This window comes from Lipotes vexillifer, unplaced genomic scaffold (assembly GCF_000442215.2).
Source record: "Lipotes vexillifer unplaced genomic scaffold, Lipotes_vexillifer_v1.1 scaffold58, whole genome shotgun sequence".
In the NCBI taxonomy this organism is placed as follows: domain Eukaryota; kingdom Metazoa; phylum Chordata; class Mammalia; order Artiodactyla; family Lipotidae; genus Lipotes; species Lipotes vexillifer.
In genome coordinates, this window is record NW_006781997.1 from 1,277,449 (window position 1) to 1,291,604 (window position 14,156).

The 14,156-nt window shown below is 36.6% G+C and overlaps 1 protein-coding gene across 1 annotated transcript in view; it reads left to right on the forward strand.

The window, feature by feature from the left end:
• Positions 1-14,156, forward strand: part of TBC1D32 (TBC1 domain family member 32) — a 176,046-nt gene that overhangs the window by 55,768 nt on the left and 106,122 nt on the right. Inside the window, exons 17-18 of the mRNA XM_007454903.1 lie at positions 9,838-10,039; positions 10,618-10,700. Of these exons, the coding sequence (XP_007454965.1) occupies positions 9,838-10,039; positions 10,618-10,700 (285 nt within the window). The remainder of the gene's footprint in view (positions 1-9,837; positions 10,040-10,617; positions 10,701-14,156) is intronic.

Sequence of the window (14,156 nt, forward strand, 5' to 3'; positions counted from 1 at the left end):
AGACTTCTCAACCCCTGCGCCACCAGGGAAGCCCCTTCATCCCTTTACTTTTAATCTGTCTTTGTCATTATATTTAAAATGCGCTTCTGTAGATACCACATAACTGAGTCTTGTATTTTATCTAGTCTGGCAGTCTTTCTTTTAATTGATTCTTGTCATTTAGAGTGATTTGATATGATTGGATTAATATCTACCGTATTTGTTACTGTTTCCTGTTTTGCCTTTATTCTTCCTTTTTTGTGTGTGTTCCGCACTTTTTCTGCCATCTGTTATTTTTTTCCATCATGTGTTTTAATCTGTTTACATCTGGGAACATACTGTCTTTCTGATAATAGTCACACAGACCAAGGTCTTTTCTTGGGTCACCGTTTAATCCTCACAGTGGCTAAGGAAGGGGCCTCTGTGGTCATCTTCATTATATAGATGGAGACTTTGAGGCTTGGATTTCGATAACTTTGATTTAGTATAAGAGTAGTTTTTTTCTTTTTGTTTTATTTTTGACCTATTTTGCAGTAATGAAAAATTTCTTTTCTCTGCTATACAAAAGTAACACATACTCCTGACAGTGAACTTGGGAAGGAGGAACGGAGCCTTAGTAATTGAATTGAGAGGCAGCACTGAGTGAGGGTTAGTCACATGAGCCCTGGTTCAGACTACTTGGGTTCACATCCTAGCTCCACTGCTCAGTCATTCCTCACCTGTGAATTAGGGATAATCAGCACTACCTGACTCACAGGGCTGTCAAAACTTTAAGCCAGTTACTACATGTGAGGCAGTAAGGGTTAGTTAGCTTTTAGTGTGCACACATGTGCCTTATAAAAAGTGGGCCTGTGCCTTGTGTTTTCTTCTAGTACTTAACAAGTTTTGTAGAAGGTAAGCTTTCTGAACTCCTACCTTTGAACAGAATAAATACATTTTCATAGTTGGTTGATAGCTTGGCTAGGTGGGGAGACTGGAAACATTGTTACATTGCCTTCCTGCATCCACTATTGCCAAGTTCCATGGCTGAGTTTCCTTCTCAGGAGCCTTTTTTAAATTTTTTTTTATAGTATCCACTACAAAGGAGTAAAGTGATGAACTTTATTTATTTATTTATTTTTGGCTGCATTGGGTCTTCGTTGCTGCATGGGCTTTCTCTAGTTGCGGCGAGCGGGGGCTGCTCTTCCTTGCAGTGCGCGGGCTTCTCATTGCGATAGCTTGTCTTGTTGTGGAGCACAGGCTTCTAGGCACACGGGCTTCAGTAGTTGTGGCTCGCGGGCCCTAGAGTGCAGGCTCAGTAGTTGTGGCGCACGGGCTTAGTTGTTCCGCGGCATGTGGGATCTTCCCGGACCAGGGTTCGAACCCGTGTCCCCTGCATGGGCAGGGGGATTCTTAACCACTGTGCCACCAGGGAAGTCTCCAGGAGGCTTTTTTACCTCTGAAACTTTCCAGGACCTGATGTTTCTTGAGGGTATGACTTACTCTGGGCCTTTTTTCCTTTTCTCAGGCATTAGCTGGACAGTTTTAGGGAGAGGACTTGCATTCTTTGGCACAGGGGACTTTGCTTCTGTTGTGAGTTTGATCACTTTCTCTGCTTCTGTTTTCTCTTTTTGGTGCTCCTGTGAATTGGATGTTGAATTTCCAGGTGTGATCCTTTGGGTCCCTTAGCTTTTCCCTCATAGTCCTGCCTTTTTGATCTTTTTTGTTATGTAGGAGATGTTTTTGGATTTATTTTGATAGTGATTTTTACTTTCTAAGAATACTTGGTTTGATATTTTTTAAGCTTGTCAAATGGGCCAGGTTTTCCATGCCTGGCTTCCCAGATCCTGTAGTTTAGGGGCCCTTCTGGTCCAGAATGCTAACTTCAACCTCTCTCGAACTCCCTGTCTAGTTGGGTACCTCATGGCTGTCCTCAGCTATGCCTGGCTTCCAGCTCTGAGCCTCTTAGGCTTACCTTCTCCAGAGCAGCTTCGTCCAGTAGAGCTTTATGTGATGATGGTATGTTCTAGATCTGAACTGTCTAGTAACGTTACCACTAGACACTTACGGCTGTTGAGCACTTAATGTATGGCTAGTGTGACAGAACTGAGTTGTAACTTTTATTTGCTTTTAAATTAAAAAAATTAAATGTGTTTAATGGCTATGGTATTCACCACTCTAGAGAATAAATCTCTAGTCTTTTGGCAGGATGGGGAATAGGGACTATGGGTTGGGAGACCTTAGACTACTACTCCTGTGTTCAGCCCCACCTGCATCCTGCCCTGGGCTGTTCTTGGTGCCTGAGACCTCTGGGCTTGGGCTGTGCCTTGCTTCTGCTCAGTTCTGCAGGTCTGCTTCTTCCTGGGCTGCTCCTCAGTTACCACATGTCTCACTGCCACTTTCCACCTCTAAGTCACTGCTGGCATCTTTTGGCTATTGTTCTTTCTTCTCTTTTCCATTGTGGGTTTATATCTCTTTATTTCTTGGTCCCTGTTTTTCTGGGGCTCACGGGGGAGGGTGCTGAGATAAGCATGTGGTTTAATCTTCCATGAGTAATCCGTTTTCCTGATCCTCTATTCTTGTTTACTGTGATATTCTTCCCAAATCACTCTCAGCCCAGTAGTTAGCTGTTCTTTTCTATTGCTTGAGTTCTTTTCTTTGGGTTCAGCTTTTCATGTTATTGGTTCTTTAAGACAAAATGGATGTAGACAAGGGCTCTGCCACTTAGTTTTTATAAGTTGGAGAGTTTCCAGCTAGACCTTTCCTGAACAGGAGTTTGATCAGCAACTCTGTGTGGACCAGTGTGGTGAGTTGATTGGCAAATTCTCTCTGAGAGAATAAGGGCGTTGCTGGGAATATTCTGTTATATTGAGGACATTTTAGATGCCATAATAAAGAAGCCTTTTATCTTAGGAGCTCACTTCTCTCTCTGGAGAAGCCTTCACTTTCCCTAAACATTTGTTCAGAATTTTGCCCTGGTATAAAAGCTGCTCATGCTCCTGAGGTGAGTGTGGGGCAGGGGCAGATCAGACTCCTCCCCACTTTGGGCCCCACAGCATTTTCTGACTCTGAGCTCCATCATGGGCTCTCCTTCTGCATTCCAGGCAGGGTTTTTATACTGTGGGTTTCTCTGCCTCTGTAATCTGGAGCTGCTCCCTCCCTGTCTGCCTTCTCCCAGAAGTCTTTAAAACCTCTTTCTCTTCCCATTCTTGCCATTGTTCAGGGGTTTTCCCTTTTACACAACTGTATTCTTATTTTACTGGGCTCTCATGAGCAGTGGGAGGCAGATGTGTATGGACACCTGCGTATACCTTCTGTGGTTTTAATTGAGCTGAGCATTTTATGATTCAGTCGTCTTCTTTCCTAGCATATCAATTCTACTTTTCTTTTCCTTTCTTTTTAGTGGTTGCCCTTAAGTTTGTAATGCATATTTACAACTGAATTAGCTGTAACTACTGGTATTAAATCTTCTTTCAAATAACACTATACCACTTAACAGATAGTGCAAGAACCTTATAAGAATACTCCCAGCTCCTCCTTCCTATCCCTTATAACTTTGCTGTCATTTCACTATTCCATAGGTATAATCATCAAATACTTGTTTGCAATTATTATTCTGAACAAACTTATCTATTAGGTCAATTAGTAATACACGAAAAATTTGTATTCTTTATGAAATACCTTATATACTAGGCTTTTTTAAATTTCAAAGTAGACTGCCCTAAAAATGGTATTGCTGGGTCAGAGCAGCATGTATATTTTATATTTCATGGGTACTACCAGATGATTTTCCAATGTTGTAGGATTTTACCTTCTTGCTGGCAGTGTGTGAGAAGCATGAAGAGTACCCTTCTTTCCATATTCTTGTCAAGACTGCATAATCAGTTTGACTATATTTTGGCAAGCTAATGGGTGAAAGACCTTGTTTTGATTCATATTGACCAACTCTTGTTGTGTTTGAGCATCTCATTGCTCCTATGGAGATATGGTTTTTGGCTATTTCCATTTCTTTTTTTTTTTCAGTTTATTTTTTATTTTTAAAATTTTTATTGGAGTATAGTTGCTTTACAATGTTGTGTTAATTTCTACTGTACAGCAAAGTGAATCAGCTATATGTATATATATCCCCTCTGTCTTGGATTTTCTGCCCATTTAGGTCACCACAGAGCACTGAGTAGAGTTCCCTGTGCTATGCAGTGGGTTCTCATTAGTTATCTATTTTATACATAGTATCAATAGTGTGTATATGTTAAGCCCACTCTCCTAATTCATCTCACTTGCCCCTTTCACCCTTGGTATCCGTATGTTTGTTCTCTATGTCTTTGTCTCTATTTATGCTTGTAAATAAGATCATCTATACCAATTTTTTCAGATTCCACATATATGTGTTAATGTACGATATTCATTTTTCTCTTTCTGACTGACTTCACTCTTTGTGACAGTCTCTGGGTCCATCCACATCTCTACAAATGACCCAATTTCGTTCCTTTTTATGGCAGAGTAATATTCCATTGTATGTGTGAACCAAATCTTCTTTATCCATTTCTCTGTTGATGGACATTTAGGTTGTTTCTATGCCCTGCCTATTGTAAATAGTGCTGCAGTGAACATTGGGGTGCATGTGTCTTTTTGAACTACGGTTTTCTCTGGGTATATGCCCAGTAGTGGGATTTCTGGGTCACATGGTAGTTCTATTTTAGTTTTTTTAAGGAACCTCCATACTGTTCTCCATAGTGGCTGTATCGGTTTACATTCCCACCAAAAGTGAAAGAGGGTTCCCTTTTCTCCACACCCTTTCCAGCATTTATTGTTTGTAGATTTTGTGATGATGGCCATTCTGACTGGTGTGAGGTGACATCTCATTGTAGTTTTGATTTGCATTCCTCTAATAATTAGTGATGTTGAACATTTTTTCATGTGTTTGGCCATCTGTGTGTCTTCTTTGGAGAAATGTCTATTTAGGTCTTCTGCCCATTTTTGGATTGGGTTTTTTTTTTTTGATATTGAGCTGCATGAGCTGTTTGTATGTTTTGGAGATTAATCCTTTGTCCATTGCTTCGTTTGCAAATATTTTCTCCCAGTTGTCTTTTCGTCTTGTATATAGTTTCCTTTGCTGTGCAAAAGCTTTTAAGTCCCATTTGTTTATTTTTGTTTCTGTTACTATAGGAGGTGGGTCAAAAAAGATCTTGCTGTGGTTTTTTTATGTCAAGGAGTGTTATGCCTATGTTTTTCTCTAAGAGTTTGATAATGTCTGGCCTTACATTTAGGTCTTTAATCCATTTTGAGTTTATTTTTGTGTATGGTGTTAGGAAGTATTCTAATTTCATTCTTTTACATGAAGCTGTCTGGTTTTCCCAGCACCAATTATCGAAGAGGCTGTCTTTTCTCCATTGTATATTCTGGCCTTCTTTGTCATAGATTAGGTGACCATTGGTATGTGGTTTTATCTCTGGGCTTTCTATCCTGTTCCATTGATCTGTATTTCTGTTTTTGTGTCAGTACCATATTGTCTTGATTACTGTAGCTTTGTAGTAGAATCTGAAGTCAGGGAGCCTGATTCCTCCAGCTCCTTTTTTATTTTTTCTCAAGATTGCTTTTGCTATTCGAGGTCTTTTGTGTTTCCATACAAATTGTAAAATTTTTGGTTCTAGTTCTGTGAAAAATGCCATTGGTAATTTGATAGGGATTGCACTGAATCTGTAGATTGCTATAGGTAGTATAGTCATTTTCACAATATTGATTCTTCCAATCCAAGAACGTGGTATATCTCTCCATCTATTTGTTTCGTCTTTGATTTCTTTCATCAGTATCTTATATTTTTCTGCATGCAGGTCTTTTGCCTCCTTAAGTAGGTTTATTCCTAGGTATTTTATTCTTTTTGTTGCAGTGGTAAATGGTATTGTTTCCTTAATTTCTCTTTCTGATCTTTCATTGTTGGTGTATAGGAATGATTCCTTTTCATAGCTTCAGCCCACTTTTTTAGTTTGATTTTTTTCACCGACTCTGAGTTACGTATGCACACAGTGAACATGCAAAGCTTATTATAAAAAGTTCTTTCCTTGTTCTCCAGAGGCAGCTACTTTTGGCTGCTTTAGATGTTTCCTTTAGAGCTTACATCTAGATCATTAAATAATGCACTTATAATACTTTTAGATTTTAGTTTAAGGTATTATTCATTGACTTATTACAATGATTTATATCTCTCTCTTATCTCCCCCAGCCCACCTGCATGTACACACTTAGTCTCTCCCTTCCCTCTATCAGTGCAATATAGTTGAGCCAATAGTCTTGGTTGGAATCATACTGTATCTACCCTACCATGAGCAACCTTCACAGCCCAGCCATATCATTACTTTCACAACTTGCTTTCTTTGGAGTTAGTTTTATTTCTTTTGTTGACATTAATTTTCAGTGTACTTAACTTTCCGAACTAATTATATCTTCTCTCAGTATATTCAAATACTAGACAAATTCTATCAATTTTTATCAAAGACTTTTTTAGCCTTCTGATCTACTTTATTCAGACTAGTTCCTGGCTTGGTCTGGTGCATAGCTTTTATCCTTGTAATGACCTTTATCATCACTAGGATGACTTTTTCCCCACCTCCTCTGGAAGCTTTCAGTCTTCTATGGCTGTTAGTATTCTGAAATTTTATGATGTTTCTTGATGAAGTTCTGTTCTTAACCTATTTGATGGACTTTTTTAATCTGAAGATTTATGTCTTTCAGTTTAAGAAAAATAGTTGGATTTCATTTCTTTTTTGTGTCTTTGTTTTTACATAATATAACTTTATTCATATGAAATATCAAAAATAGACAAATTCATAGCAGCAAAGTGAATTTGTGGTTGCTGGGGGCCAAAAGTTGGGGCAATGATCTTCTGTTTTCTCTTAAACTCTCATTGGGATTTAGACTTCCCTATCTGTTCTATGCCTTTTTTTTTTTTTTTTTTTTTTTTTTTTTTTACTTTATAGGAAATTGCCTCAGCTTGCTTTATTTTCCAGCACTTCTACTGAAATTTTTATTTCTAGTTCTTTTTTAAGAGTACATTGTTACTCTGCTGCCCTATTATTTTAATTTTTTTTTTATTTTATGTGAGTTTTAAAGGTTACTTTACATTTACAGTTATTACAAAATCTTGGCTGTATTCCCCATGTTGTACAATACATCCTTGAGCCTGTCTTACACCCTGTTTGTACCTCCCACTCTTCCACCCCTATATTGCCCCTCCCCCTTCCCACTGGTAACCACTAGTTTGTTCTCTTATCTGTGAGTCTGCTGCTTTTTTGTTATATTCACTAGTTGTATTTTTTAGATTCCACATATAAGTGATATCATACAGTATTTGTCTCTCTGTCTGACTTATTTCACTTAGGCTAATGCCCTCCAAGTCCGTCGATATTGATGCAGATGGCAGAAATTCATTTGTTTTTATGACTGAGTAGTATTCCACTGTGTGTTTGTGTGTGTGTGTGTGTGTATGTATACACACACACACCACATCTTCTTTATCCATTCATCTGTTGACAGACACTTAGGTTGCTTCCATTGTAAATAATGCTCCTATGAACACTGGGGTGCATATACCTTTTCAAATTAGTGTTTTCGTTTCTTTTGGATATATACTCAGGAGTGGAATTGCTGGGTTATATAGTAGTTTTAATTTTTTGAGAAACTCTGTATGGTTTTCTACAGTGGTTGCACCAACTTACATTTCCCACCAGCAGTGTTCCCTTTTCTCTACATCCTCACCTCTACACCCTAACATTTGTTATTTGTGTTCTTTCTGATGATAGCCATTCTTACAGGTGTGAGATGAAATCTCATTGTGGTTTTGATTTGCATTTCCCTGTTGATTTAGCAGTGTTGAACATCTTTTCATGTGCCTATTGGCCATCTGCATTTTTTCTTTGGAAAATATGTCTATTCAGTTCTGCCCATTTTTTAAATCTCGGTTTGGTTTTTTTTTGATGTTGAGTGGTATAAGCTGTTTATATATGTTGGATATTAACCCCTTATTGGTCATATCATTTACAAATATCTTCTCCCATTCAGTAGGCTGTAATTTTATTGATGGTTTCCTTTGCTGTGCAAAAAGCTGTTAAGTTTAATTAGGCCCCACTTGTTTATTTTTACTTTTATTTCCTTTAGGAGATGGATCAAAAAAAAATATTGCTATGATTTTATGTCCAAGAGTGTTCTTACTAGCATCCTATTCTTGTTTCATGAGTGTAAGTTCTTCTTACCTCTGTGAAGGTAATGAAGTTTTCATTTGTCATTTTATTTTTCTGTTCAAATAGACTTTTGTATTTGTTATCTTGGTCTCTGACTTTTTAAATCAGGTTTCTTCAGGTATATTAAAGTTAGTAAAAAGCTGCTTGAAACTCATGCAGGGAAGTGGGACTTGTCACTTGTGGCATTTGCTGAAGGGGAACCTTGCCATGGTATTGTTTGAGGAACCTTTATGTAAGTATCTTTAGTCTTTGTTCTGGTCAGAGTCCATGAAGAAGGCTCTTACAGTTAACTGCCTGAAGAGAGTATAAGCCTAGTGAGAGAAGACCACTGAATGCAAAAGGTGATGGGTCTCAAGCTTTAGTATATAAAACTTGATTAAATCCTGTGCTGATTGCTATCAGTTTTAGTCTCTGCCTAACTTCCAAGAGGTACAGGGGTGACTACATGGAATGTGAAAAGAATCTGGAGGTCAAATTCCTTTTTAAACTGAGTTTCAGGTATCTCTATTTTAAGTCCCACTTGTACCCCCAATTATAGAGATTTTTGGTGCCACCAATTTGAGTTTTTTGAGAGGTTCTATGAAATCATGTTGATTCCATTTTCTACACTGTGGCTGATCATTCAGTTTTTCTAGGCTCTGAATTATTCTTCTAGGTTCCAAACTTTGTTACTATCATATCCTTTTTTTTCTCTTTGTACTTGATGGCTGCAAGAGCCTTCTGAAAATTTTGTTTACTTTTGCATTTTAATATTTCAGCAGGGAGCAGATGTGAATGTATGTGTTCAATCTGACATAGTTAACCTGGAAGTCTTTTTCTTATCCATATATAACAATTCTTTTAAAATTATGAAGACTAACCCTTTGTCATGAGTTCTAAGGTTTCTTTTTATTGTCCATCACTTCTCTATTTAAGTTTTTTTCTGCTATGTAGACATCTTTTAATTGTATGTAGTCGTTTTTCCCAATCATTATCCTTATGATTTCTAGATTTTTTTTTTTAAGCGTCTCCCTCACATTGAAGTTAAACAGATAAAGCATAAAACGTTAGAAATTCTTCTGAATCCTCATTGTGCAGTGGTGAAGAGTTTCTAACTTTATTAGCGAAAAACTGGATATATCTCAGATGTCCAACAATAAGAGGCTAGTTGATTAAATTATGTTTATACAAAGGAGTACTTAGCAGCTATAAAAAGGGGATGAGGAATTTTTTATGTACTGCTATAGAATTATCAGAATATATGAAGTAAAAAACAAAACAGAAGAATGTTTATAGAATGCTACCTTTTGTATAGTAGGATGGAATATGAATAAATACATTTGCTTTTTCAAAAGGGAATGATAAAAGAATAAGCTAAAAAGTAATAGTTTTAGGGGAGGGGAAGAAGTATATGGATCAGGAGGTATCGGTATGAGACATCTGGGATTATTCCTTGATTGTACCTAGGTTTAACTTAGGAATCATGTATCTGTTTCATATACTAAATGTTAAAGTTAAAAAGTAGAATTAAAAAAAAATTCAAACAAATGGAAATAAGTGAACTTAACTACCAAACAGTCAAGTTAGTGATATACCCATGCAGAGAAAAGCAGTTCAGTCAGATTAGGTCACTTGAAGTACATTGCTTTTAGGTATTATCTTTTAGTCCTACAGGTGCTCATATAATTGCCCAGTTTTCGAAAAAAGTTCTTAATGAAGATATTTCTATTTTTCCTGGATCGGAAATGTTTCCTGCGGTTAAAGGAGCTTTTACTTCTGTGTGTCGTCAAATATATGGTACATGTGAAGGCTTGCAGGTTTTAATTCCTTATAGTTTGCATGAATCTATAGCAAAGGCATGGAAGAAGGTAAGTATTTTCAAACTTTTTTTCTTCTCTTCAAATCTTTATTTCAAATACGGTCACTATTGTAATATCATACTACAGTTAAAATATTTTACTGGAGCAAATATGACGACTTTAGCACCACAGTAGTCCAGGGGACATAATGCTTTCTTATTTGGTACAACATGACTTCAGTACATCCTCTCCCCATAGCACAAAGCTCTACGATCTAACTGGGCACTACAAAGTCTTCTGAAAGGAGAGCCTTTGAATAAATTGTGTCTGCATAGACTGACCCTTTGGAAGTTATTTCTGAGCAGTTTTTACAGATAGCTGGGTTTTTATTGCATACACTGGAGATCATAAAGTAGCAACAGTCAAATATAGTATATATGACATATAGTATATGTCAATATCTTCCCCCCACCCCATTTATATGCTTCATTTATGAAATACTTTACATTATAGTTAAGAATCAAATAACTTAAAATTTGCAGGTAATTTAATTTTTAATTACATTGAGTCAAATATAAAAATGTTGCATGAGAGCTTAGGAATAACACTCAGTAAAAAAAAAAAAATGTAAATTTGTTATATTTTAGACAAGTTTGCTATCAGAAAGAATTCCTACTCCAGTACAGGGTTCTGATTCTGTTTCTTCGAAAAGCCAGGAATCCCAGAACATGTAAGTAAATCTGTTTTTTCACATTTGCTGAAATAATTTCAAAATGAGAAATGTAATAGAATACTGTGGCAAAACATTTTATAGGAAGCTAGACGTATATATATAATATTTATAGGTTCTAGGAAAAGTACACCTAGGAGGAACCTTAGCAATCATATATACTTGTACCTTTTAAAAGAAGAAAAAATAGCAATATTTATTATACTTCAACCTGTATTTACATTTTGGGTTAGGAAATGTGACGTGTTGTAGTGTTTCCAGAAAACTTGGAGAATTACCAAATACTAAAATTGGAAATTCAGTAGAAGTAGAGTGTTTTCAAATGCCAGTGAAGTCCATTTACATTTAAACTATAACTTTCCAAAATGTGTGGGGTACATTTTAGATTTTGGCATTGGAGAATTATTTAAATCAGTATTTATAGTAATTTTTTAATTTAGATGTTTCCATGTTGTTTTCACAAATATCAGTAGGATATGGAGTCAGATTAATGGGGAATATATATATATATATATATATATATATATATTTTTTTTTTTTTTTTCTAAATTAAGATCTGGTGATGTATTCCTGGAGTCTCTTTTTAATTGAGGGTTGGCATAATCTACAAAGATAATTAGAACTTTAAGTGATGTTTAGTTAAGAGAAATTTAAAAAGTCACCATTTTTCTTTAGGTAGGCATAGTTTAACTCAAAATCAAACAAAGCCTTTTACATTTCCTTAATGATGTAATCGTTCAACAAATAGTTAATTTTCTAAAAATCAGTTATAGTTTTTTTTTCTAATCTAGTTGTGAAACTTAAATCAACTGCCATCTTTTTCTTTGCATGAGGGGGTGAGTAAAAATGTTGCTGCAATTCATTTCTCAGGTAATTTCTAGGTCTATAACTCTATGATTTATCGTTTTCATTCATGCGTTCATTTTCTACTCATTCATTCAGCCATTTATTGGACCAAGTACTTTGCTGAGTTCTGAGTATACCTATATACATTAGAGAACTTATTGTGTAGTGTAAAATACAAATAAGTTAATACAGTGCGGCAATGTAGCATGCTAAATTTATGATAGGGGTCATTCAGGGTCCTTTGGGAGCTAACTTGGGGAAATCTTTCCCCAAGAAGCAGTTATTAAATTAAGTTAAAATGGATACATGGATATTAACTGTCTAAAAAGGGGAGAACATTATTTCAGGTGGAAGAGATAGTGTGGTCAACAGACTAGCAGTGAGAGAGAACATAGTCAATGTATTTAACATGTTTTACTGTCAGTAATATTTTTAGATTCTGATGTTAGAGTCTGAGGGAACTAATAAATTATATGTCACTCCTTCTCTCCTATGTTGTGAACCAATTAATAGAGATAAAGAAGTCAAGGAAATCAAAACAGTGAATAACATAGGCTTCCCAAGATCAGAAGAATTAGACAGATTTACCCTTCTTTCACTATCAGCAGTGGATAGGCTTCCATCACCCCCAGAGGCAGAGCTTACAAATATCAAACTTAACTATGTAGTAGAACCAAGCAGACTGTGTGCTTCCTACAGGTAGCTGGGTCACAAAGAAGTGGTGGACTGGGGGAGAGGCATTGCCTAGCCAATCATGCTTAGGTCATCCTACAGATTTCCTGAGTCCCTTCTTCAGTGGGGAGGAGTGAGTGATTAGGTGGAGAGAGGCAAGCAGTGTTAAACTGGGGAATGTGTTCCATGTGTAAACTTGATGCTAGAGGAAAAGGAGGTTCCTTCAGTATCTGATATTACTGTCTTAGAAACAAAGGTTTAATAGTTTTTGATAAAATAGAACTGTTTTCATTTTTGTCATCAAAATCAAATGGAGTTGTTGAGTACCTTCTGCATTGATTGAAAAGTTGGTATGAGATGGGCATTATTTGTTCCATTGTAGTTTGGTAAAACTTGAGCATAAAATCATTTTGGCCAGTTAACTAGACTAGCTTGTCTCTAGCATGTAGCAGGTGCTTGATAGCTTGGTTGAATTAGTGAATGAATAACACTTCTCCTACCACCAGGCACTAGTTTCTAAATAAGGACAGACTGAGATCTTAGTCTTACTGAGTAGGGTAAAATGAAGAGTAAGTTGTTATAATCTATATTTTTGAGCCTCTGACAAGCTAATGTTAGTTATTTTGATCTTACTTTCTGACAGTACATGTTGGAGATTTCCTCTGCATCCTTTAATTTATTGGTGCTTACAATACTACAGAGAAGATAGATGCTGCTTTGTAGTCATCATAGGGTATGTCTTAAATCTAGACTTTGAAATGCAACCCCAGATGAAATTTCTACGAGGCTAGTTTGATATCGGTGATTGCAGTGACTGCAAATTACTTAGGGGCCATCCTTAGGGTGACGGTAGAGAAGAATGTAATCACAAAAAAACCAATGATGCCCAACCTGCCCCAACCAATTACCAAGGGACCTTTGGTAAAACTAGAGGTTGAAGTAACAGGGGAATCTTTGATCTGCCAAAACTTTTAGGCTATGATCCCAAAGAAATAAACACCTAAAGCTTAATTGCCATGAGAGTGTCTATACTATACATTCTATAATATCTAACCATTCAAAAAATGGAGTTCTCATAAGCTAATAAAGCAGTGTGATCGTTGCCTATTGTCCTAGTGGGGAGGGCTCTCCAAGGATGATAAACAAATTCAGTAGCTTAGATCTTCCTTCTGTTTTGAAACATTGAGTGTCTTCACTATAATTTGAAGGGAGAATTAAATGCTAGGTTAATAGGAGAAACGATAAACTAAAGTATATTAACTTTCTCAGAATTATATGACACAACCTGTAAGTTTTTTTTTTTTTTTTTTTTAAATAATACACAATGTATTTATTTATTTATTTATGGCTGTGCTGGGTCTTCATTTCTGTGCATGGGCTTTCTCTAGTTGTGGCAAGTGGGGGTCACTCTTCATTGCGGTGCGCAGGCCTCTCACTATCGCGGCCTCTGTTGTTGCGGAGCACAGGCTCCAGATGCGCAGGCTCAGTAATTGTGGCTCACGGGCCCAGTTGCTCCATGGCATGTGGGATCTTCCCAGACCAGGGCTCGAACCTGTGTCGTCTGCATTGGCAGGCAGATTCTCAACCACTGCGCCACCAGGGAAGCCCCCAACCTGTAAGTTTTTTGCCTGTGTTTTTACTTGGGGGGAGTCAGGGTAGACTTTTTAAAAACAATTTCTTTAATGGCTAATAGTTCATTCAAGGTTTTTATTTCTGCTTGAGTGACTTTTGCTATATTTTCTTAAAAACATATTTTTTTAATCAATATTTACTTTTTTGGTGTTAATTTGTACAAAGTATTTTTGTGATTTTTAAAAAAATTCTTTAGCTGTGGTTATTTCTCATTTTTTGATTCTTAGTATTTTTTTGCTGCCCCCCTCACCAATTAATTTTCATTAGTTTATGAAAAGACAAGTTTTTGATTTTGCTAATGTTCTC